At 46.8% G+C, this 26,355-nt stretch overlaps 1 protein-coding gene across 1 annotated transcript; it reads right to left on the minus strand.

Annotated features, from left to right (window-relative positions):
* Positions 1-652: 652 nt before the first annotated feature.
* PPP2R1A (protein phosphatase 2 scaffold subunit Aalpha) lies at positions 653-26,102 on the minus strand. The gene is made up of 15 exons (XM_069456876.1): positions 25,958-26,102; positions 21,317-21,407; positions 18,095-18,195; positions 16,579-16,811; positions 15,533-15,680; positions 15,253-15,408; positions 14,060-14,174; positions 13,880-13,950; positions 13,371-13,505; positions 7,447-7,620; positions 7,068-7,128; positions 5,829-5,983; positions 4,437-4,579; positions 1,261-1,352; positions 653-1,107 (listed from the first exon to the last, which is right to left on the minus strand). Exons 1-15 carry the CDS (start codon positions 26,033-26,035, stop codon positions 1,091-1,093), a joined length of 1,770 nt encoding a protein of 589 aa, XP_069312977.1. The 5' UTR covers positions 26,036-26,102; the 3' UTR covers positions 653-1,090.
* Positions 26,103-26,355: the final 253 nt, after the last annotated feature.

Raw genomic sequence — 26,355 nt, forward strand, 5'->3', positions numbered from 1 at the left:
AATATATTAAGAAAGGGAGACTAGATATTGAGAAACAAGTGGTACTTACCTTGCTACAGTACCCTTTACGGCTCCCTGTTATAGTCCCGATTACTCTGAGACCTCCCTGGGAATGGGCCACACCCAAGTCTTCTCCCAGAACACAGGGACAGGCCCACAGGGGGTTCTCTGGCAAGTTACCTTAATAGCTAACCCTAACTAACTACTTCTCATGTGCCATGCACTATTATGTCAATACATGCTTTCCAGGTATTAACTCATTTAGTCCTTACATTTTATGAAGTACAAATCTGAGTTCAGAAAGACCGTGCAACCTACTCCAGGTCACACGACTATTAACCGAAGGAGCCAGGATTTGGACCCAGGCAGTCTGGCTCCGAGGCACCTGCTCTTAACTGCGAAATACTTAGCCAACGTCTGTGAAACTGAACTGCATGCACCACAGGACTCTTCAGGCCAGACACACCTTGTGGACCCTCCTACCCTGTAGGGCAGCTGCACTCCTGGGGGGCTCTCCAGAGACTCCTTCTCACTATTGGGATAGAGGGGTGTAACAGGTCCCATACCTAGGGCTTCCCCAGAGAGAAGGGCAGGGACCATGGCCCTGAGGTGGTACCCCCTACTCCATGCTGATGACTAAGACCAGAGGACAGACTATTTCTAGACCTTTATTTCTCTGTGAAAAGGGCAAAAAAAAAAAAAAAAAAAAAAAAAAGGAATAAAATAAAAACGACACAGTTGACACAAAAAAACCACTGAGAGGGGAGAAAGGGAGGTGGAGAAGTAGATGGGGGAGGGCATCCCCATTACAGCAGCAGGAACCAATGACCTGGGATGCTCACGTCTCTCCCCAACGTGGGCAGAGTGGCCCCAGGGTCACCATCCTGTCCCACCTCATGCTCCCCCAGCCCCAGGGAGGTGGTCAGTGAGCAGTCTTCCCAGGCTGGGGAGAGGAGGAACCGTGCAGGGGGAAGGGGCCTGGGGTCAGACCATGCACAGGGAGAGATAGCCAAAGATCTCCATTGCCTCCCCAAGGGAGGACTTGGGGGCAGTTGGAGGGTGGACACCAGAGTTGGCTCGTCTTCCAGCATCAGGCGAGAGACAGAACTGGGAAAACAGGAATAGGCAGGAATCAGAACCACAGCTTTCCTTCTGCCTACAGTGCTGCGGCACCTCCCCCTCCCCAGGATCTGCTGCCCACAGCCTGCGTGCTGTCCTTACAGACCACCCTTCTGCCTGGGCTCACTCTACAGGCCTTACCAGTCAGCGCCTCCTGGGCAAAGTACTTGACATCCACATCCTGGTCTTGGGTCAGCTTCTCTAGGATAGGCTTGACTTCACTCTGCAGGGTGCTGGAAGAAGGGGACAGGAAACGAGTGAGCCAAGCTGGGCTGGGGGCAACAGGCAGGCAGAGGGATCCTGAGCAAGGAGGTGTACACAGACACACACACACACAAACACAAGGTAAGAGGAGTCTCAAGAGTCCAGGAGACACAGACACACACACACACACACACACACACACACAACGCGCGCACGAATTAGAAGTCTCTGACCATTGCACAGTAGGGTTAGAAGTCTCTGACCATTGCACAGTAGGGTGGCTATAGTTTAACAGTAATATATTACATATTTCAAAATAGCTAGAAGAGAGGATTTTGAATGTTATCACTACAAAGAAATGATAAATGTTTGTGGACATGGATATGCTAATTACCCTAATTTGATCATTATACACTGTATACATGTATCGAAACACTACTGTGCCCCATAAATATGTATAATTATGTATTATGTGTCAATTAAAAATAAAACCTAAAGTGCAAAAAAAAGAAAAAAAGGTCTCTGAGATCCTAGATATAATTACTTTGAAGGTCAAAGGTCTGACAAACTAGGACAGAAGTCTCTGGGGTCCAGCAGAGGTAGGTTAGAGCATCTGGGAAAGTGGAACATAGAATCACAGAACCTACAAGTTTCTGAGGCTGAGCAAATGGATGTTTTTCATTGATTTAACACAAATTTACTAAGGCCTACTGGGTATTAAGTGTGCATACGGTGGTAAATCCCTGTTGATTCTTGCCCATGTGGCCCTTGGGCCACGGAGGAAGACACAGACCAAACTGATAATAGGGGAGTAGTAAGTGGCTCAAAGGGCAAGTTCTCGGCCCTGTGGGAGCCAGAGGAGGCATCTGCTCTCATCTAAGGGTGCCCAGGAAAATCCAACTGTACTGAAATTCAATTGTTTTGGGAAATAAAGGTAGACTTCAGAGAGAAACTATAAAAGTATGAAGTTGTGTCGTGGAACAATTACTTTGTAACTGTTGATGCAGAGAGAAACCAGCAGCTTAGGCTTCCGGTGACCCTTTTTAGTTGACAGCTCCCTTTTACCCCCAAATAACCACTGTTCTCAATTCTATCATCTAGATTCGTTTTGCCTATTTTTGAGCCAGATATAGATGGTGTGTTTTTTTGGGTTTGGCTTCTCAACGTGAAGTCTGAGAGCCACCTGTGTTGTTGCTTGCAGAGGGCCATCTGTGTTTTCATTGCTGAATACAGTTTTCCATTGTATGAATAGACTACAATTTATCCACTCTGCTGAAAGGCATTTGGGCTGTTTCCATCTTTATTGCTACTATGAATAAAGCTACCACGGACATTCTTTTGACAAATAAGCACTCACTTCTCTTGGATACAGACCCAGGAGTAGACGTGTAACTACCTTCACTAAATTCTACTGGTTTTCAGAGAGACTAGATCCCAAACTTATAGCCCCACCTGCAACAGATGGGAGTTCCAGCTGTTCTATGTCTTCAACAACACTTGCGCAATTGGGTCTTTTTTAAGTTTAGCTGCACAATTGGGTATGTGTAATGGTATTTCACAGAGTTTTCATTTGCCTTTTCCTGAAGGCTAATGATGTTGAGTACCTTGTGATATGCTTACTGGCTATTTGGAGATCCTCTTTTTGAAGTGTCTGTTCAAGTTTTTTTGCCCATCTTTTTTTAGGGCTTTCCTTGTCTTATTGATCTGTTGACAAGCATTCTGGATAAGTCCTCTCTCAGATATATGAGAAGGAATGTATGAAGGACATAAGGTCATTTCAAATACCTTTTCCCAGTGAGGGGCTTGCATTTTATTTTTAAAATGTTGTCTTTTGGTGAACACTTGCTCATTTTACTGAAGACCAACTTACCAATCATTTCCTTTAGTTGCTGTTTAACAAATCTGTGCCTATGCTAAGTCATGAAGGTATTCTCCTACACTTTCTTCTAGAAGCTTTTTTTTAATCTTTATGGTTCTGGTCTGCCATCTCAAATTAATGTTTATGCACCGAGATAGTTCTTTTATTCCTACAGAGATATCCAATTGACCTAGCCATTTGTGGAAAATATGTACATTTTCACAGTGAACTACAGTGGTACCTGCTGTTATATACGCATGGGTCTGTTTCTGTGCCCATGATTCTGTTACATTGAGCTATTTAAATTTATTCTCATGCTAACACTTCACTATTTTAATTGCTATGGCATCATAAGTCTCATTATCTGGTAGTATAAGTCATCTAACTTTGTTCGTTAGAATTGCCTTGGCTAATTCAGATCTTTGCATTTCCCTATTATTTCCAGAATCAAGTTGTCAATTTTCCACTAAAGAACCTGCTGAAATTTAATGGGTTCACACTGAATCTAAAATTGAATTCGGGGAACTATCCCATCCATGTACATTATGTAGGTCTTCTCTAATTTCTCAGAACAATGTTTTATAGTTTCAATAAACGTGCTACACATTGCACATTAAATTTATTTCTGGCTATTCTATGGTTTTGGTGCAATTATATATAAATTCCAGACACATTTATATAAGAAGTTTGTTAGTTAATTTCATTTTCTAGGGCCGGGTGCGGTGGCTCACGCCTATAATCTCAGCACTCTGGGAGGCAGAGGAGGGAGGATCCCTTGAGCTTAGGAGTTCCAGACCAGCCTGAGCAAGAGTGAGACTGCGTCGCTACTAAAAATAATAAAAATTAGCCGAGTGTGGTGGCGCACACCCATAGTCTCAGCTACTTGGAAGGTTGAGGCAGGAGGATGGTTTGAACCCAAGAGTTTGAGGTTGCTATGAGCTAGGCTGACGCCATGGCACTCTAGCCTGGGTGACAGAGTGAGACTGTCTCAAAAAAAAAGAAAATTTCACTTTCTAATGATTTATTGCTGGTATATAGAACTGCCATCCCCTCACCCTCTCTTCCATTCCATTCTGTGAATTCTCATTCTACAGTTGAAAAAACAGACCTTGGGAAGGAGAAGGGACAGGCGAAGGTGACACAATAAGCAAAGAGCGGTGCTAGGCCTCAAACCCTGGGCTCTATCTTTAAAGGTCAAAGATTAAGATGCCCAAAACAAGCCCCTGGTGGTGTATGTGGAGTATCTAGGCCTCACCTGTTGTCCAGGATGGGCCCAATCTTCTGCAGGGACTTGGCCACGTTGAAGCGGACATTGGCAACTGGGTCTCCAGCCATACGCAGGACCGTGGGCAGCATGTGCTTGGTGGTGATGTCCTGCCCACAGACTTCAGACAGCACCTAGGGGCCGGTGAGTGGCAGAGGGGTGATTCTGCAAAGTTCCTAGCTAACTCCCATTTTTCTCTTCCTCTGATCTGGCCACCTTGGTGATCATCAGGCCCTCACTAACTCTTTGGGCAGTTTATCCTCCCCAATCTCCCAACTCCCCTAACACCCTCCTAACACCCCCCTAACACTCTGTCTCTATTCTAGGATGCCCCAATTCCTCTATCCTCAACTTTCCTTCATTGCTTTGAGGATGGGCCTGTATTTCTAACCCCCGGGGATCCCTCCTCAGTGCAGTGGTCTCCAAAGTATGACATAGGAAGAAATTATCACAATGCTCAGTTATATTTATATTTGTTTTTAAATCCCATCCTTTAATTTCTAGCTATGTGTATGGTTTATAAGTATACAGTAATACATGTGGTAATTATAATAAAAGCAAATAGATAGGAATATTCCCTGTATGTTCCTAACTGTTTTAAGCCTGCGGTCCCCAACACAGACTGATGCCAGTTTTCCATGAAACTTAGGAACGGGGTGGGGGTGGGGGAGGCCCTACAGTAGGAGGTGAGCGGTGGGCGAACGAAGCTTCATCCATATTACAGCCACTCCCCTCCCCATCGCTCACATCACCACCTGAGCTCAGTCTCTCCTCCCACCACACGCCTCCCATTTGTGGAAAAATTGTCTTCCATGAAACCGGTCCCTGGCGGCAAAAAGGTTGTAGCCCACTGTTCTAAGCCCTTTACATGCATAAACCAAATAATCTTCACAACCTGATGAGTGAATTACTGTGAATACCAGTATGAATCCTTTACAAATGAGAAAACGGAAGCATTAAGTTAAGTGGTAGGGTAATTTTCCCAAGGTCCGAAGCTAATGTGTGACTGAACCGAAATTTAAAACTAGGTGTGATCTAGAGCCTGCATGCTTAACCACTGTGTCGTAAGTAGGTACACACACATATTTTCTGGGGAAGAAAGGTGCTCTATAAAGCACTGGAGATCACTGCTCTAACAGGTCAAGTCTCCCTAACCCAGGGTCTCATACCATGCAAGTCCCCAACCCCAGGCCCTGTGACCCTGACCCTGGGAGCCCAATCCCTGGCCTGTAGTTCCCCCAAGGACTCATCCTGTGACCAAAGATCCCTGCTATTTCTCCCTTCCCAAGCCAAGTGTCTCCTTTGGGGACCCTCCACCATACTTCCTCTCCCAGGCACTCCAGCTCCCCCAGGATGAGCCAGAAGGCAGGCAGAGGTGCTCACATTGATGCAGAAGAGTGTAGTCATGCGGTGCAGGTAGTTGGGGTCTCCAGACATGGCCAAGACTTTGGGGATGATGGTGGCATGGGCCCACTCCTTCCCAAACTTCTCCACCAGTTTCTTCAAGTTGCTGGTGGCCGCCTCACGGATGGCATAGACTGTAGAAGGGAAAGGGTGAGAGGGGTGGTGATTCTGGAGGTGAAGGACTAAATTGTGGGTGGGGAGTAACAGCCACTCTCACCGCTGCTTACTGAGCAGCCCCTAGGTGCCAGACCACATATGAGCCAATGAACTCCAGCTGAAGAGAAAATAGGGCTCACTATGTGCTCTAATAAGGGTTTTCTTTTCTTTTTTTTTTTTTTTTTTGAGACAGAGTCTCACTCTGTTGCCCAGGCTAGAGTGAGTGCCGTGGCGTCAGCCTAGCTCACAGCAACCTCAAACTCCTGAGCTCAAGCGATCCTTCTGTCTCAGCCTCCCGAGTAGCTGGGACTACAGGCATGCACCACCATGCCCGGCTAATTTTTTTTCTATATATATTTTTAGCTGTCCATATAATTTCTTTCTATTTTTAGTAGAGATGGGGTCTCGCTCTTGCTCAGGCTGGTCTCGAACTCCTGAGCTCAAACGATCCGGCCACCTCGGCCTCCCAGAGTGCTAGGATTACAGGCGTGAGCCACCACGCCCGGCCAGGGTTTTCTTTTCATAAGGTATTTTCTCAGCAACTCCAAAAGGTAGGTTCCAATACTGACCTCATTTTACAGATGGGCAAACTGAGGATCCAACAAGTGATTCACCTAAGCAAGTTATTTAGTACTTAGTACGTCGATACTGATAGGGAAAAACATTAACTTTTATTTTTTACCACTCTTAGTGAAAACAATAAGGAGTTCTCACAATGGCCCTGAGAGACTAGGATGAGAAGTCCCATGTTCCACAGAATGAGCGTGGGGCTATAAGATGGCAAGCGGCTTAAGCTGCAACAGCCAGGAGGGTGTGATCCAAGTCTGTCTGCTCAGTGGCCCTCCGACTCTCTGCTATACCAGGCAGCCCCTGGGTGATCTGCTACGTCCTCCTCCTCCTCCTCTATTCTTTAGGATTTTGACAAGGAAAGGAGCTGGTCCATATGAGCATCTGATGGCATGAGGAAGTGACTTCAGCCTTCTCCATGCCCCCACCAGCCACAGCTAACCCACCCATCCTTTTTGGAGTTCAATCTCCTGCTACCCTGCTGGAGGTACTCACCATGATCCACCAGCCAGGCCATGCACAAGGAGTTGAGTTTCTCATCAAAGAACTCCACCCCCTGCAGGATAAAAGGAGGTAAGGACTCAAGAGAGAATGGGCAGGAAGGGTTGCCCCAGCCCAGAAAGACCAGACACTTCTCAACTTCATCCGAAGTGCTCCCTTCTCTCATCTCTCCTACTGAATTCTATTCATCTTTTAAGGTCCTATTTCCTGGGTTCCTTTCTCCAACTCCCCAGGCAGTCGTCACAGCTTTCACCGAGTCCTCAAAGCTCCCAGATCTCCCATCACAGTCCTGGACACACTGCACCGTGACTGGACCCTGGCAGTCTACCTTCCCTGGGGCAGAGCTGCCTGGCCCCCAAGCCTCGTCACTCACCAGCTGTCCAGCCAGCAGAGGCATGTACTCTATGATGGCCAGCCGCACCCGCCACTTGGCATCCTCAGCCAGCTCCACGATGGCGGGGAGCAGGGACTGGGACAGCTGCCGGATGCCAATCACCTCGTTCACACAGTCCAGGTTGGAGATGATGTTCAGTCGCACCTCAGGGCACTGAGGAAAAGACAGGAAGGTTCTGAGAAAATGCACTGCACACAGCAACCCAGGGTAAGAAGAGCTCAACTGCATCAACTTCCTATGACGGACATGCCCTGAGGGCCTCTACTGCCCAAGCCCAGCTCCCAGACCTGGGGACACAGTAAAGGCATACACCTAGAGCAAGCAGCATGGATCACTAAGTTAAGCTAGCTTTTAACATCTTATAATAACATCATAAGAAATATTTATTTATTTTGAAAGGACTTGTAAGAATCACAGTAGGAATATACGGTGCCCTGAAAATACAGTCATGCACACGATTCTAATCCTGGCTCTGTTGCTTGCTAGCTGGGAGCCCTCTAATAAGGGTTCCTTTCTGGATATCAATCTGTAACATGGAAATATCCACCTAGCCTCAAAGGGTGACTGAAGCTATTAGAGTGAAGTGCCTGCCAGTGTCTGAGACAAAAAGGGTTAATGTGTGGGAACTTAATTCTTATCACTTCTATTACTTCCACTTGCTCTGCTACTCTTTTGAGCTCCCTAAGAAACACGTATCATTCATCCTTAAGTGTTCAGGACTCAGCAGAGTCTCTGGCCCAAAATAGGTGCTCAATATATGTCTGCTGAAAGAAAAAAGGAAGGAATAAAGAAACATTTTTTGAACTGCTTTTGACTACACCAGTATTATGAGCTCTGATTTATAATATGTGTATATACACACCCCATCTACTTCCATAAAGAATGTGAAGAAATTCATAAGAAAAAGGAGCCCTCTTATAACCCTGTCTTTCATCACATATTCCTGGATGGTAGATGCCATAAGTTATTCCTTTCTACAGCTCTCTCAGGGGCTGTGGGGTGAAGGACCAACACTGAAATAAATAAACCAAGTAGGCAAGTGTGCAGTAAAGGATTAACTCAGCAGGTCTAGGCTGTTCAAATTCTGCACACTCCAAAAACAGGACTGGCCCCGACCAGCTCCTGGGAGGTCATTTCCAAGCCCCAAGAATATCCTGACCAATAAGATTGTATTGGTTCTCCTAGGGCCTTGGGCCACAATGGATAGTCTATGTTAACACTGTGATTTATGGAGGGGGGTCTTGGGCCACACGTATCAGTTTGACCTCCGGAGGGGCTAAAGACAGAGTAAAGTCAGCCGTGTGTGACCAATCCTCAATGAACACCCTGGAAACCAAGGCTCAGATGAGCTTCCCTGCTTGGCAGTATTCTGTGTGTTATCACACATCTTGCTGGGAGAATTAAGTAACTGTCCATGTAACTACAGTGGGAGAAGATAACTGAAAACTTGCAACTGCTTCTGTCTCCTATGCACCTTTTTCCTTTGCTGATTTTAATCTGTATCCTTTCACTGTAATAAACAGGAACTGTGAATATAACAGTTCTGAGCTCTACATGTTATTCTAGCAAATCATTGAACCTAAAGGGTGGTCTTGGGGACCCAGAAACAGCAATGGATAACAGTACTGGCAATCGCTAGGAGGACAAGACAGCCTCAACTGACACCTCTAGAATGAAATTCCCCAAGAGCTCCCACCATCAATAATTCCTTTATGAAAAGCACATAAGTCTCTTTTTCTCAAAATAACAAAATTCTCCTTTAGGAATGGAAGACAGCCGGTATTCTACTAGTTAGTCTGCAGGTAAAATATCTCAGAACCAACATAATTTCTCTCCTTGTGCTGTATTAATTTATTTCTTCCAAAGCCAAGAATACTTAGGAAGAGGATAGGAACTGCCCTGGTGCTCATCAATTTCTTCTTTTCTGTTACATTCCTCTAAACAGTCCACTAGATATAGTTGCTTTAAATGTTTTGAAAGATTGTTCATTTACGTTACATAATCTGAAATGATTCAACTGTAAGCTTATTTACCTTTTCTTAAAAGGGACATTATACCCAATGTTTGCAAAAGCCTCAAATGTCATGATGGTATTATGAAAGCCATCCCAGTGCTCTTTTCCTACTAAAGCAGAACTTTAACAAAATGATTTCCACCAGTAGTTTTGCCCCCAAAACCAAACCTAACAGAATCCTTTTTGCTTTGTTCCACCTTGGCTTCTATAGCTAATGACTCTTTGGGACCTGGGCCCAACAGAGGTGCTCTGAAGATAGGCTCTCCTTAGGAAAAAATGGTCATAAATAAAAGCTTTTTACCCATTCTTTCTTTCTCTAAAGAAAGATTTCTGCAGCAGGAATTGTCTATGTCCACCATCTTAACCCCCAGTTTGGAAAAATGAATTAACTTGCATGTGTGTCAGAATCTACAACTGGGTAATGCAATAAAAGCACTCCATTAGAGTTAATAGATGACTCAGACAAACTGGGTGGACTGAGACATAGTCAGATTCAAGGGCCTGGAAGTGTAGAAGGAGGTATGCTTTTCTTCCCTCAGCACCACACAAATGCATCTACAATACCCAACAAAGAGACAGACTCTTTCTTGAATACTTTGAAAATTAGCTGAACTGAGGCATAATAAAAACCCATCTTTAGCATACATAAAGCCATGCTGAACTCCATAAAGCCCTGAACTGCTTCGAGTTCAGAAGTGCGGCCGACTTCCCAAATATAGTGAAGAATGAAAGGAATTAGCACATACTCAGGACTGTAAGTGCAAATGTTCTCAACCAGGAATGGGCCTCTTTCCTTTCCCTGAAGAAGGCTAGCAAGACATAATTCTAAAGATGGAAAATTTTGTGCATGTCCACATTGTGGGAGAGGGAGTCTCACCTCAGGATATGAGGAAGAACTGTGTGCCCAGCAAAGCACACTGCCAGTTTGGATAGGGGCTCTGAAGTAGCGTAAGAGTCAAACTAAGCCTCCTCTGCCAACAGGTGTACTTCCCCAAGCTGCAATGCAATTCACTGCGACATTAATTCACAGAGCTATGGAAGGAACCCTGCAGTCTCAAGAGAAGCCTTCCTGAGATGAGGGCTTTCCCACGAATCTTACCTCAGGGACAGAGAGGAGAAGGAGGAAAATTACTTCCTTGTCAAAACTATCCTAGTCTTTTTTTGAAGGGGGGAGGCGGTGAGAAAAAAAGCACTGAAAGGAATCAAAAAAGCAAGTGTGTGCAATAAAGTATTAACTCAGCAGGCCTAAGTTGTTCAAATCCTGCACATTCCAAAGAGAGGACTGGCCCTTGCCCAACTCCAGGGAGATTACACTCAGTGTGCTGAACACAAGAGGATTCTCTTTTGGTGTAGCAAGAAAAAGGCAGGCCCCTTTTATTTAGACAAGTATGTAAATCTTGGTGAGAGCCAAAATGTGAAATTTTGAATTTATAAAGATTATAAATCTAAAATTGAAGTTCCAAATATAAGCCAGATGAGTATCTCACACCAAGAAAACCATCCTGGTTCTTCTCTTCTTTGCAAGAGAAGCTGTCCTGGGAGACTGTGGCTATAGGCATATGATTACCATGTAGTACTTGCTGAAGGTGAAACTGGAGCAGGAAATGCTCCAGTTCTAGCACACTTTTAGCACATGCAGGCTTGCCCTCACACTCAAGCTGAACTTGGACACTTTCTTTTTTTTTTTTTTTTGAGACAGAGTCTCACTTTGTTGCCCAGGCTAGAGTGAGTGCCGTGGCGTCAGCCTAGCTCACAGCAACCTCAAACTCCTGGGCTCAAGCGATCCTCCTGCCTCAGCCTCCCGCGTAGCTGGGACTACAGGCATGCGCCACTATGCCCGGCTAATTTTTCTATATATATATTTTTAGTTGTCCATATAATTTTTTTCTATTTTTAGTAGAGACGGGGTCTCGCTCTTGCTCAGGCTGGTCTCGAACTCCTGACCTTGAGCGATCCACCCGCCTCGGCCTCCCAGAGTGCTAGGATTACAGGCGTGAGCCACCGCGCCCGGCCTGGACACTTTCTTGATGCCAGAAGGCAAAATGTTCTCCAAGGCCCTGGAGAGGCATTAAAAAGACATAGAAGACAACTTGAGGGGCTCTCACCAGCCAAGTTATGCCCATTAAAGCATCAAAAGAAAATAAAAATTAACATTTATAAAAAGTTCTATCTACAAAAGCATGAGTATAAAAGAAATCTTGTGCATGTGCAAATAAATGACTTAGATTATAAAATTTTGGTCATTAGGAAAATTAATTATGGTTCAAATTGTTAGCAACTGATGTAAATAAATGAACAAAAATAAGATTACTGGCTGGGCACAGTGGCTCATGCCTGTAATCCTAGCACTCTGGGAGGCTGAGACAGGAGGATCCCTTGACATCAGGAGTTCAAGCCTGAGCAAGAGCAAGACCCCCATCTCTACTAAAAATAGAAAAATTAGCCAGGTGCAGCGGCACACACTTGTGGTCCCAGGTACTCGGGAGGCTGAGGCAGGAGGACTGCTTGATTGAGCCCAGGAGTTTCAGGTTGCAGTGAGCTGTGATGGTGCCACCACACTCTACCCAGGGTGACAGAGTCAGACTCTGTCTCAAAAAAAAAAAAAAAAAAAATTACTAAGCTTTTCTTTTAAAAGTACAGTTTTCAATGTATTTTTATAAAAACCCTTGATTATTGATTCTGAGACTAAGAGATCACCACTGTAGCAGATTTTTGGCAGGCGGTTTGGGGGAGGGTGGACTCAAATGTGTTGCAATGCTTTCTGTTGCAGTGTTTCCTCCAGCTTCTTATCACACTATGTGTGTGCATGTGTGTGTGCAAGAAAAAGAGACAGGGAAATGAGGAAAAGGGAGGGATATTGAGGGCATGGGGAGCAAAGAAGTCCACACTAACTGGTCACACATCAGCAAATGGTCCCACCATCTACCTAGTCACCACCAAGGCAAAACCAGGAGCCTGCAAACCATCCCCACATAGTTCCTTCTGCCACCTGAACGATCTTGAACCCTTCCACATCTCTACAGCCTCATCTATATCACTTAGTCCAATCTCACTTGCCCTCCCCAACTCCTACACCACCATCCAGTTTGGTCTTCCTGCACCTCTTCTGGCCAACACACTTCAATCTTTGCTTCACATAAGCCTCAGGGTACCTTTCTAACATCCACATCTGTTTTGGCTCCTCCACTTGCCCCAAAGTCAAGTCCCAACTCCTTCCCCAGTGGTCACCCCAGTGACCTCTCCAGTCATCACTCAGTACATTCTCTCATCCTCTGTAGTCCAGGCAACTTGAATAGCTATTAATAGTATAGTCGGATGTGAAGAGAGGTGAAGGACCTTGTCCTTATGAGAACTAGGCCTGCTGTTGTCTGGCGCCTTCCCCCTTCATGCTGGCTGGGAAACGGTACACACTGAAACAGTCGCCTGAGACCCAGAGAGTTGAGGTCGGCAGGGCTAACCCACCAGTGTCAGACTGCCTGGACCATTGTGAGAGAAATAACCCTCTCTATCTTACTGAAGCCATACTGTATTCTCTACTTTAGCACTTTAGCCTGAACCCTGAAAACATAAACCACATCTTAATGAATGATTTGCCCAACTGTCTCTCCCCACTCACAGTCTCTGAAAGTCTTTGTGGATCAAAACTGTCTTATTCTTTTTTTTGTATCCCTAATGCCCAGGAAAGAACTAACAGAGTAAGGACATGCAAAACAACTGCCTGATGAATCAATGTGTGGACACACAGACAGCTGTGGTCACAAACATTCAACTCAGTGAAGATCCTGGTGTCTGTTGAGATTCTTGGAGATTCCTGGACAATCTGGGTAAGCAGCTGACCCACATGTCACGTCTGTAAACCCAGAGCTGAGGTCCCTCCTGGTGCCCTTACCTCATCCTTCAGCTGAGCCAGGAAGAGGGGCAAGAGGTGCTCGATGGTGTTATCTTTGCCCAAGATGGGAGAGAGGCCCATGATGACTGAAGCCAGGGCTGACTTGACATGTTGGTTAGCATCTGACACCAGCTCCTGGAAGGGAGAAGGAAGGGGACAAACACTGGAGTCAGGGCAACCCCTGTAGTGGCAAGTGGCCAAGCAGATGCCAACTCTGGAAATTATCATTCTTGGCATGTCCCATCTACTTAGAGTTAAATGACCCCTACTCCCAGCAGCCCTCACCCCAATCCCAAAGCTCTGTGGATGAGGGGACTCAGCCACCTGTGGGTTTCCAGGAAGGTCAGCTCTAAGCCTCAGGACTCCTAACTGCTTTAAACCCAAGAGCTGCCTGGTCTCAGGTGGCTGGGAACCTAATTTACATCTGGCTATCTCAAAAGCCCAGTCTCCATCCACTCTTTTTGGCAGGCTTAGATCTGCTCTGTTCCTCCCACCAAACTCCCGGTTACCTTGATGCAGGGCAAGATCTGGGTCATGATCACATTCTCCCGACAGTCAGCTGACAGATTTTCACAGAACTCTGTGGGAGGGGAGGGGGAGGCAGCCGGAGGTAAGACCTGATGTCCTGGTTCTACCTCTGGCCTCTTGGACACCCCCCAACTTGCTGTGTTCTGGTTGCCAGCACCAACCTTTGACCTTGTGGGAGGCTGCGGCCCTCACCTCGGCCTCACAGTCCTTCATCAGGTTCTGGAAGGCAGGCACCAGGTCTGTCTTGGTGATCTCAGGCCCCACTGCTTTCTGGAGCTGCAGACAGGAAGAAAGGTGATGGGGAGAGTCAGAGTGTCCAGCAGGTACCTGGGCTAATGAGGCCAAAATTAAAGTAAAGACAGCAGAATTAGGGGTCATATTATGGGCCTTAGACTCACTGCTGAGATCTAATTCCAGTGCCACAGCGTGACCTTGGCAAGGCTCTTCACATCTCTGAGCCTCAGATTCCTCAGAAGCAAAATAAGCACCCAAAGCGCATTGCTTGCATTAAAAATAAAAGATCTCCATATTGTTCAGGCTATTTGGGGTTAGATTTTCTGTTATTTGATCCAAAGCATTCTACTGGTAACAGTAGCTCCCACTTTTTGATTTATGTTCATCTGTATTTTTTAAAGATTTGTTACCAGAAGCATGTTTTTTTTAACTTTTATTTTTACTTTTTTTGAGACAGAGTTTTGCTCTGTCACCCAGGCTAGAGTGCAGTGGCATCATCATAGCTCACTGTAACCTCAAACTCCTGGGCTCAAGTGATCCTCCTGCCTCAGCCTCCCAAGCAGTTGGGACTACAGGCGCCACCACGCCCAGCTGATTTTTCTATTTTTTTGTAGAGATGGGGGTTTCACTCTTGCTCAGGTTGGTTTTGAACTCCTGAGCTTAAGTGATCCTCCCACCTCAGCCTCCCAAAGTGCAGGATTAGAGGTGTGAGCCACTGTGCCTGGCCAGAGCATGTATTATTTTTGTAGTTAAAATAAAACATAAAGATTGATGGGGAGAGGAAGGCACACTAGGCCTTGCCTGATTCATGGCACCAGACAAGGAAAAGTGCATGAGTCCTGCTGCAAAGCTGATTCCTGAAAATCTAGTAGAAAGCAAGATTGCTCATTACTAAGAAGGGAATAAACAAGCAAAAACCTTGAAGGGCCTCACGTTATCTTGGTCTAACATTGCCTTTTATTCACATTGCAAACATCTTCAAAGGTTCATGGCAAATGTGCATTACGGAAAAACTATGCATGGATTTCAAAACTCAGCTCCTATATGTTGTCCTGCCCCTTCCCCTCTGAGGGCGTTGGCGTCCCCACCTATGGGCCAGTGTCAACAGTCTCTCACCTACCTCTGTGAACTTGTCAGCCACCATGTAACGGACGCGCCAGGACTTGTCTTCAGCAGCCTGGCGCAGGGTGGGCATCACCAAGGCCTCCAGATCCTCCTGGGGCAGGAGCTGGGCGATGTTCACGCATGCCTCCACCGCCAGCAGCCGCACCGAGTCCTGGGGAGAGGATTGGAGCAGGGAGAGGGCAGCAGAGTCCCCACTGAGCTCTGAGATTCTCTTTCAGGGGCAGGGTCCACCAGAAGGAGAGAGCACACAGGGCTGGGCAGCAGAACCCACCTACCTGCTCGTCAGAGGCTAGGTTGGAGAACATGGGGATGATCTCACTCTTGACATTGTCTAGCTCCAGCACCTTGGCAAACTCCCCCAGCTTGGAGGCTGCGGCCCGCCGCACCATGGGGGTGTCATCTGAGCACAGGTTCCGGAAATACCTGGGAGTCAGGGATGGGGCTCAGGAGAAGGACCCCTGGGGATCCTGAGGCAGCAGACAAAGCAGTGGAGAGGAGCAAGCACAGACTCTGCAGGCACCTGGGTCCTGGCTTTGACTGGGTAACCTTGGGCAAGTGATCACCCCTCTGTAAGTCTTCCCAGTCCTATGAAAAGGAGCTGATAGTAACAACAGTACCTACCCCATAGGGTGTTGTGAGGTTTAAATGAGATAATGTATGTGACCCACTTAGCAGTCTGGCTGCCTGTAATAAAGCTATAGTAAATGGTAGGTGCTGATGATTATATTATTATGAACATATAAAACTGCTTAACTAAGATGCTAGTCTAGAGCTACTGAAAGGTTTTAGTTTTCAGCAGTGACTGCTTCAGTTAGAGATGTGAGGGGCTAGCATAGATATATAAGCATGTGTATACAGCTGTAAATCAGTGTTCTGGAATGAATAATACTACAGGGCCTGGGCTTGATGCTCCGTAGTCTGGGGACTGGTGGAGGAGGAGGCTGAAAACTGAGAAGGTGCATCTGCCCAGGGTTCTAGACCTGGGGCAGGCCTTAGACAACATCAGATATCATTTGTTGAGTGTTTCTATGTGCTGGATTTTGCCCTAACCACTTTATATGTGATAATTCCTTTAAATCCTCACAATAACCAATAGGAGGAAGGAACTATCATCATCTCATTTCCTATATGAACAAGAGACAGAGCCAGGTGAGTTTACACCCGGCCGTGTCCAGATACCACCACATTCTCAAGGACACAGCCTAACAGGTGGTACAACAGGGGTGTTTGAGCCCAGGCAGACCTAAAGGGGGCTGAGGTTTTAGAAAAGGGTACTGAGCTGAGGGAAAGGTTGGGGCTTCCAAGGTGGGAAGAGACTCACTGTCGAAGTTCCGCCTTGACAGCACTGGATACCCTAGGGTAGCAGACGGAGAAGAGGCCACAGGCTGAGGTGCGGGAGGTGAACCAGTCGCCACCCGCCAGACGCTTCACCAGTGGTACAAAATGGGCCTCCAGGTCAGAGGGCGAGTGCTCATGCGAGATGGCCCTCAAGGACTCCACTGCCTTATCGCGTACCACCGTCTCCTCCACCGTGGCTAGCGACTCCAGGGGTGGCTGTGGTGAGAACACAAGGTCACCTCGTGGCTCCCTCTCCACCATCCCCAGCCCTGGGCCCCAGTCTGCATCCCCTTGAGGGCTCATATCCTCAGAGAAATCTCTGATGCCCTCATCCCAGCCTTCAGTGTGCCTTCCACAAAGGTTCTTATTTAGGGGTCCTTGAAGGAGTTTCACTCGGGTCCATGAATCTTAGAACACATGTCACTTTCTGAGGAGAGGGCTCCACCTGTCCTTAGCTTCTCAAAGTACAATCATCACTGACATTGACTGGAACATCTATTCACTATGTGTTCTAAGCAGAGCCACTGCGTCACGCAACTCCAGGGGTGCTTATTCTACCTCACTGAATCCTGTGAGTTAGATCCTGTAACTGTCCCATTTTAAAAAGAAAACTAAGGCACAGACAGGTCAAGGAACTTGCCCAAGCTAGTAATAGCTACAAGTCAGGATCTAAAACCAGGCCACTTGCCTCTGGAGCCTCCAAATGAAAAGTGCAATTACAGTTTCTGACACAGTTCTTGTGACTGTTACCAGGATCTCACATTTCTGGGGGGCCCTGGGGCTCATGACTGCTCACTGGTGAGTTACTGTGAGGCCCCTTCAGGGACATCTGACTGGCTCTCCCTTGTGGCCCCAGAGCCCAGCAGCACTCCTAACACAGGAGAGGAACTCAGTAATTACTGACCTAGTGAAGGAAGACTCAATTTATTCCAATATATTTGGTTCAAACAAAGGTGTAGAGGTCTCTGACTGAAATCCAACTTGGCCTGACAGGTATTTAGGGCAGAAAGAAATCGTAAGTGGAAATGTCTCCAGGGACGGCAAGCAACAGAACGAAGCCATCAGCAAAGGTGATGGGGAGGGGGAAGGAGAGGGGTGTAGACAGGGAAAGGCAGAATTATGGCAAACTGGAAACCACGTGGCCCAGGGAGGACAGCTGTTTCCCAGCTCCATCAACTGTCACTATGGGAGAACACTGGTAAAAACCAAGTCTGATTTTCAAAAAGCAGGTAAAAAGCCCCAGAGTCTTATATGGGACCTGGCACAGGTCAAGTAAGTGCCCAGTCCATTTACTGGATAACAACTACATTTATAGTATTATTATACTATATCAAATAACACTACTGACTGGTTGAATTAAAGTGAATGTCTAAGGCCCATCTGTTCCAAAGTGATCACCAGACTCTCCTACATTCTGCCCTCCCTGCCCTGACCTGCTGGCAGGACCACATGTCTGACCCCAGGAGGCTGGCAAGGGGACTTCCCTGCCTTCCACTCACCAGCAGGCAGTGCACGTACTCTGGGCCTCCAACCAGAGTAGTGAAGGTTCCCAGCTGTTCTGCCAGGGCCAAGAGGACCTCATCTTCATCGTAGATGGTGTCTGGTGAACCAAGAGACTCCATTACAGCTCCACCCCAAGTCTGACCCCAGCCCGTCAGTAACCCAAGCTTCGAACAAGCGGGCTCCACTCAGCTCCCCAGGCTGTCAGCACTCAGTCTCCCTCCTGCCCATTCTCTCCCACTCTCCACCTGGACTGGGAGAGAGATGAAGGCACAGGCTTGGGTTGGATGACACAGCCCCCAAGTCCTGCTTCTGCCCTTTACTAGGTGAGGAGAACAGGGTAAGTGATTCTATCTCTCCAAGCCCAAGTTCCTGCATCTGTAAAATGGTGCTGATCATCTCTCCCTCTCAGTGAGGAACAAATAAGATCAAGTATATAAAGAGCAGAGCATGGTAAATAAGAGCTTATTTGTTTTGGTCCAGGTTCTACCCTCAGCACTGTTCTCTTTGCCAGGAATTTCTTTCTCTTCTGCCTGAAAATTCCTTTTATCCTTGGAGATTTGGTTCAGCTACTGCTTCTTGGAAAATTTCTAGGATGCCCCCCAAAAAACCCTCTCTGGGCTCCTGTTCCCTCTCCCCCATGCCACCTTTACTAGAGTCTTTATAAAGGCTATGATACCCTGAGCCCAGGACTGACTCCTCTCCATGCCCCAGTTCCTGCCAGAGATGAGCACAGCAGATCAATTCAGGTTTGCTGAAAGAATGAATTATGTGAAGGGAGAACTGCTCTGTTCCTAATGCCTAAATCCAAAGGCTTTTCTCCTCAAGCTCCATCTCTTTTCCCTGAGGCTACGGTGACCACTGATCTCTGCAGCAGAAGATGCTAACATCCCTGGATCTATCAGCATTTAAACCTCCTGAGTTCAAGCCGAGTAGATAGCAATCCAGCAACAAAGTACATTTCCCAGGTTCTCTTGCAGTGGGCATGGTCATGCGAACTTGTTCTGACCAGTAGAAGTGGTGGGTTCAACTTCTGGATCACTTCCTTACAACAACTCTCTCATTTAAGTAGTCATTATCCTCATCTCCATCTTATGGGGGGTTCAAATCTCGCCCTACTGTTGGCTGGTTGTACAGCAACTCATCACTTCACCTCTCCGAGTCTGTTTTCTCATCCCTCAAATTACAACAGGGTTGTTCTGAGACTGAAGGGAAATAAATGCTTTCTGTGAAGAGCTCAGCGTGGGCCTGGCACACCTCTGCCTCTTCCTTCAATAAATTCTCACCAGTGTGACCCTGGACACACCATGTTCTTGGGCTCCTTCCCAGCCTCAGTTTCCCTAACTTCCTCTGTACCACTCTCCCAGTTTTCTCTATCTCCTGAAGACCTTATGCATATCCACAGCCTCAACTCTTATTCATCTCCATCTCCAGTTCAGACCTCATGGCCAAGCCACGCTGCTGAAAACCAGACACATGTGAACTGCCAGCACCTTGTACTTCCACCATTCTAACCACACAGAATTGTCCCCTCAACCTCCCAAGTCTGAAAACCCCTGCCCCTATAAGCCAGGCCTGCCACCCCTTCCATCCTAACATCACCTTGACCATCACCAGCTCTTGCCTTGGCAACTGCAACAGCTTCCTAACTGGTTTTCCTGCTTCCATCCTTACCCCCACGCCATCCATTCTCCTCCCAAACCCAGAGTGACATTTCCGGGTATAGAAGAAATCCTGACACTTCCCCACAACAATCTGCCAATGGTTTCTGAGAAACTTGATCTCACATGATGTGGCCACTGTACTTCTCCAACCTCATGTCCTAACCTCACTCTCCCTCACCAACTGTGCTCAACCCACAGCCGCTCACTACTGCACTCCCAACACACCGAGCACACACCTGCCTCTCCCCTGGCCTGGAATGCTCTTCCCACAGAGTCCCACACGGCTGGTAGCTCCATTTCATTCAGGGCCCTCTGCCAAAGGTCATGTCCCCAGGAAGACCTGCTGTGACCCCTTCATTCTCATTCTGGCCTCATCACTCACTACCTATTGCACTGTTGGTCTCCCCCACTGAAATGGAAGCTCTGCAAGGACAGAAACTTTGTTTGGTTTCACTAACACACAACTCGTAATGGACTAATACAGACTTATGGAACAGACATTAGTATTTATACCTTACTAATACTAAAAGGAATGTTTTTGAACCCAGATACTTTAAATAGGAAATGCTCCCATTGCTTCTAATCTTCCTAAGTTGTAGACACATCAGGGCAGGATCAGAGGCAGATCTCAAACTATTCTCCTCTGGCTCAGGGAACCTGCATTCACAGAACTCTGGAATGAAACCACAAGGACAAACCAGGGAATTCTGAGGCTACTTTTCACTAGTGTTCACCTGAGTCTTTAAATGGCAGGCTACTTTACAGTCTGACTGTAGACACACAGGTGACTTGACTTGCTGTGCTCCCAAGTAGACTTCCTGCCTCTGCCCTTCTCGCCTTCACTCCACCTCCTCAATAAACACAAAGTGTGTGCTATGAGTCATTAACCAGTACTGTCAACTGTGAAGCCAGAATGACTAAACATCTCTTCTCAGTAACCTCCTAACTGTTATGACCTTGGGCAAATGAATTACTTCACCTCTCTACACCTCAGTTTCCTCATCTATTAAATGGGGACAGTAGCATTACCTGCCCTAAGGTGTTGCTGTGAGATTAACTCAGTGATGGTGGTGACGTACATTAACTGAGTGCAGGCACCACTCTAAACACTTTATGTGAACTAACTCAATCCTCAAAAGAAATGGGTTTAGAACACTGCCCGGCACATGGTAAGCATATAATAAGTGCTGGCAATTATTATTAATATTTAATGCTCACATCAACACTACAGAGCATGGATGATTATCCCCATTTTATAGAAGAAAAATGTAGTAAGTAACTAGTCTAAAGTTGCCAACTCTAACTCAGGGAACTGCAATTTAAAGTTGGTTCCATCTGCATCTAGATTCCTTTCACCAATGCCTGCTTCCATCATTCCAGACCATTCTCTCAGAGAGGACTGCACTTCTCCTCTTCCGAATCCCTTTTCCCAGCAGTGTCTAGCACAGGGCAGACGCTTACGAACAATTTGTTAAAGCCACAAAAAGGCCTCTCATGTAGCAGGAACCACCTCACAACAGTCCCACTTGATCTGGACCCTGGAGTCCACCTCATTACCTGTAAGGAAGGGCAGAAGCTCACTTCGGGTCCTTTCGACCCCGAGGGCCAAGGCAATGGTGGACAGCTTCTTGATGCTGTTGAGGCGAAGCTAATGAGAGAACAAGACAAGGAGGGGAGAATGTTAGAAACTCCAGGCACACAGAAGTTCTGACAGCTCTTAACCCAGACAGTTCCAGCAATCTTGGAAGCCTTGGCTAGGTTACATGTGAAGATGCTCAATAGTAATTTGGCAAACACCTACCAAGAGACTCTGATCTTGAGCGAATCATCAAATAACAACAATGGTAGTGGCAGGAGTAACAAATATAAAAGCATCCTTTGGGTCTTTGGCGCCAGCTTTGCTTTCTGGTGGGGTTCAATGTACATGAACTTTGTTTCATTCATAAAATTATTTAAAATACTGTATAAAATTACCTTCAGGCTATGTATATAATGTACATAATGAATTTTGTGTTTTGAGTTGGGTCCCCTCCCCCAGATATCTCCTTATGTATACAGTATGCAATAATCCAAAATCTAAAAACAAATCCTAAATCCAAACACTTCTGATAAGGGATACCCAACCTGTAATTATCCATTTATTGTTTCTCCTTCCCCTCTAGAATATGCTTCAGAAGGGCAAAGGACTTTGTCTTCTTCACTCTGTTCCCCAAGAACCTAGGACAACGCCTGGCAGAGTAAATGCCCAATAAATAGTTGCCGGATTAATTTGCATAAAATAAAGATAATATAGATGTTAGTACATGCAGAGGGAAAAAAGTATCTGGAAGAACATGCTATAAACTGTTACTGTTTGGTACAGCTGGTGGCTGATGATGGGGTGTGGGAGGGATCCGTAACATGTGCTTTGACTCCTGAAGTTGGGATTTTAAAAATACTTCAGAAAAAAAGGGGTGGGGAGTTGGGGAGTGAGTAACAGGTAAACAAATGTGGCAACATTTGGAAAAAATTGCTGAATCTGGGTGTTTGGTACTATTTTCTCTACTTAGGTATGTTTGAAATGTAACAAAAAAAAAATGAAAAGGCAAAGAAAATAGCGCCTATCTCAGAAGCCTTTTGAGGATTCAGTTAACACATGCAAAGTACTCAGCATACTGTTCGGCACATCATAGGGTTTCTCAGTCTCAGCACTACTGACGTCTGGGGCTGGATAATCCTCCACTGTGGGGTGCTACCCTGTGCAATGTAGGCCACTGCACAGCATCACTAGCCCCCACCCACTAGATGTCAGCAGCACTCCTCACCAAATGTTCCCTGACGGACAAAATATCCCTGAAGCGAGAATCACTGCTCAAGTAACCACTAGAGTAGTTTTAAAAATGCCAAGCATCTTTGACAGATGAAGCCCCCATTACTTCACCACCACCATCACTACCACAACTTCTACAGGTAGACATTTATTCAACACTTAGAATAAGTACTGTTCTAAGAACTTTACATGTACTAAACCCATTTAATCCTCATAAAAACCCCAGGAGCTGCTAAATTACAAAATTATCCCCATTTTATAGATGAGAAAACTGAGACTTAGAATATAAGTAACACAGAAACCTGGCCTCTCAACCAGTGGAAACACAGAGCCCCCAAAACCCCTGGGATACTGCAATCTGCCCTCTGTCTCTTACTGGCTTGGAGGGGTGGGGGTAGGCAAGGGATGGAAACCTAATGAATCTGTGGCAGAGTGTGGAGAACTGAACCCATGTTCATCACCGCTATCCTGTACCGCACTTTCTCAAGTGTAAAACCATCAGCCCTCATGACCACTGAATGAGGTCATCACTTACTGAATACCTGCTCTGAGGCAGCCACTTAACATGCCAATTTCACTGCATCTTCACAACCAGGTACACGCTGATTCTTTATCATTATCCCCATTTTGCAGATGAGAATGTGGTCCCAAAGAGGGGAAGGTACTGCTTCAAGGACACACAGAAAGCAAATTGGCAGGGGCGGGGCTCAAACCTCAATCATTCTCAACTCAACTATTCCTTCTACATTACCCACCAGCAAACCTCATCACCCCTCCTCAACAGATCATGACCCTAACCACCTTTCCCCAACTACATGCTAACACTGGTCCTGGGTGTTCCACAATGGCATCTCAACAGGATCTGTCCCTGCCCACCCCTACTCAACAGCCAGAGGGATCATTTAGAATTAAGTCAGAACCTGTCACTCCTCTGCTCAAAGCCTTGCAATAACCACCCCTCTATCCCCACACACACCTTGCCAAAGCCTTTGCCCTGGCCCACAGGCCTCACTTGATCTAGTCCCGGCCCAGTCCTCACTTCCCACCACTTTGCCATTCACTCTGCTTCAGCCACGCTGGCCTTTTTGCTGTTCTTTGAACACATCAAACATGCTCCCACTCATGGCCTTTGCACCAACTGTTCCCTCTACCTAGACAGTTCTTCTCTCACCTGTTCCTTCTCCCTCATTTCATTCAAGTCCTTGCTCAATAGCACTTCCTCAGAGAAGGGTTCCCTAACCTTCCTATCTAAAACTGCAGCCATGGGCTCACTCTATTCCCTGTCCCCGCCTTATTTTTCCTCTTAGCAATTACTTCTAGTGACACCACATTATAGATCTACTATCTGTCTCCTCTACAATGAAAGTACCCCAGAAGGGCAGCAGCTTCACTGTTTTGCTCCCTACTGTATCTCTAGTACCTAAAACAGAATCTGGCACATAGGAGGTGTTGAATAAGTATGTGCTGAACAAATGAATCAAGACTACAGGATTTCATATTCCATGTTCTTTCTAGTATCTTGAACTACCTCATCAAAGACAATTAAAATATCTGGCACATAGATATAATCGGCAATTGTTTGTCCCACCCCAAATTCAATCCACCCTCAAAGTCCTACTTCCTTTGGTATTCTTTCCTGGCTCCTCCACTTCTCAACTGCAGGGCTTTGGCCAAACTATTTACTGTGTTTCAGTTTCCTCATCTGGAAAATGTGGATAAGGACAGGACCTATCTCAAAGGATAGTTATGAGAATTCATTCAGATCATAAATGTTATGCCTTTATACATAACCTAGCATAGAGTAAGCACCCAATAATTTGATACAGAGATGATTTAAATTAGAAATTGGCAATTTTTCCCTGCAAAGGGCCAGACAGTAAACATTTTGGGCTGTGAGGGCCAGACTCCCGCTGTTACAACTACTTGATTCAGCTGTCGTAGCTAGCACAAAAACAGCCATTCCCTATCTGCTGAATACCAGTGCCTAAAAGAGTGCCCTGCACAGAAAAGAGGCCCAATAAATATTGATTGACTATCACAGCACCTTATTTATTTTCTTCCCACCACTTCTTACACAATAATATATTTAGCTTTGTTTACCTACTTCACACCTGGCTCCAGTATAGCAACTGGTGTATCCACTATATCCCAGCATCACACCTGATACATGGCAGGTATTTACTCAACAAAAGAATTCATACAACAGCCATATGAACTAGATAATTATTCCTATTTGAGAGAAGAGGAAAACAAGGCTTAGAGAGATTAACTAACTTGCCTATGTCAAAAAGCAGGAAGTGGAGAGTCAGGAGTACAAACACAGCCTGTCACCAGAAACAGAGTGATCTACCAGGAACCCAGGAGGCCAGCCCAGGTTGGGCAGGGCACCCCATTCAATTTTATAAATGGAGAAATTGAAGCCTAAGGGGAGGATACACCTCTTCAATCACCACTCCTAATAATTATAGTTAAAACTTATTGGACCCTTACAATAGGCCAGGTACCATTTTATTTCACTTTTATTATTAACACATTCAGTCCCTCACACCTACCCAGCAAGACTATGACGATTACTGGCCTATATGCTATGGAATGCAGGGGCTCAGAGCAGGGAAGTAATTTGCACAAGGTCACACAGCGGGTGAAAGGTGGACCTGCAGTCCTAACTGTTTTCAATCCCAACCCTGGCGGGCTCAGAATCCTGGGCCACCCTATCCCATAACCAGAAATATGTTAGTCTGCATACTAAACTGTCCACCCCCACCTCCCGGTCAACGGGAGGATGGACGCAGGAGGAGGGATTCTCCAAGGTAATTCGCTCAATTTGGCTAGTTCCCCCCTTTTGGGTGAGGAGTTGTTTTTGCGTCCCATTCCTCTTAGGAGACCTAAACCAAAATTAGACTAGTAGGGAGGGCAGGATTTGGCTTGGCAACCTTCGCCTTTCAGTCCTCATTTGGCCCAGGAAAGAGAAAACCTCCCGGGTCCCGACCAATCAGGCGACCCCACCCCTACTCAAAGCAAGTCACGCGCCCTCCCCATCCCAAGGGGCCATTCAGAAGCTACCGCCAATCACGGAGCCCTCTCCATTCCCCCACCCAGTCCGCCGGCCCCCACACTGGCCGCGGCCTCCCAGGACCTGGGCCACCGCGCGCACTTGGCAGGCCCGGGCCTCTCGAGGCTTGCCTTGACCCCCGCCCTCCGCTGGACCGAAACCCAATCCGGGACGCTGTCTCAACGAGTCCGAGGACCTGGAGAGAAAAGAGCTGCATGCCGATTGGCCGCCGCGCCCTTCCGCCACTCCCAGCGAACGCTGAGCCTTCTCCGCGAGGGCCGCCCGTGCCCCCATGTCGCCCTCCCCATCTTCCCCAAGTCTCTGGTAGCCTCCAAACCTGAACATCCTCATTGCGGAGTTCATCTATGAGCACCGCGATAGGGTAGAGCGAGTCATCGCCGTCGGCCGCCGCCATCTTGGCTCCGTCCCTTTCCTGTCAGACTGCGACCAGCGCTGTGCTGAAACAGGGGTAGGAAGGGGCAGGACTGGGAGGAGGAAAGGCGGGCGTGGGGGCGCCCGACCCACTTTACAGGGGCTGCCCCACGGTCATTGGCCGCGCTACGCCAGGCCGAGCCCGCGTTTCGTTGGTCCGGACAAGTAAAGTCCCGCCCACTGCCCATTTGCCTTTTGCCATTGGTCGAATGGAGGCGATTTGGGTCGCCGGAGCCTAGGAAAGGGGTGGGGTAGAAAGCGGAAGTACGGGATGTCTTAGCGACCAAGGTTGTTCCCGCCTAC

This window comes from Eulemur rufifrons, chromosome 24, assembly GCF_041146395.1.
Source record: "Eulemur rufifrons isolate Redbay chromosome 24, OSU_ERuf_1, whole genome shotgun sequence".
NCBI classification, from domain to species: domain Eukaryota; kingdom Metazoa; phylum Chordata; class Mammalia; order Primates; family Lemuridae; genus Eulemur; species Eulemur rufifrons.

What these genes read in the sequence shown, in the direction of transcription:
- PPP2R1A (XM_069456876.1), bottom strand. Translation starts at nt 26,035, where the DNA reads ATGGCGGCGGCCGACGGCGATGACTCGCTCTACCCTATCGCGGTGCTC. An exon ending in TGGCTGACAAGTTCACAGAG is followed by an intron (nt 14,175 to 15,252) that starts GTAGGTGAGAGA and finishes TCCTGTCTGCAG; the next exon opens with CTCCAGAAAGCAGTGGGGCC. An exon ending in AGATCTTGCCCTGCATCAAG is followed by an intron (nt 13,506 to 13,879) that starts GTAACCGGGAGT and finishes TCTCCCTTCCAG; the next exon opens with GAGCTGGTGTCAGATGCTAA.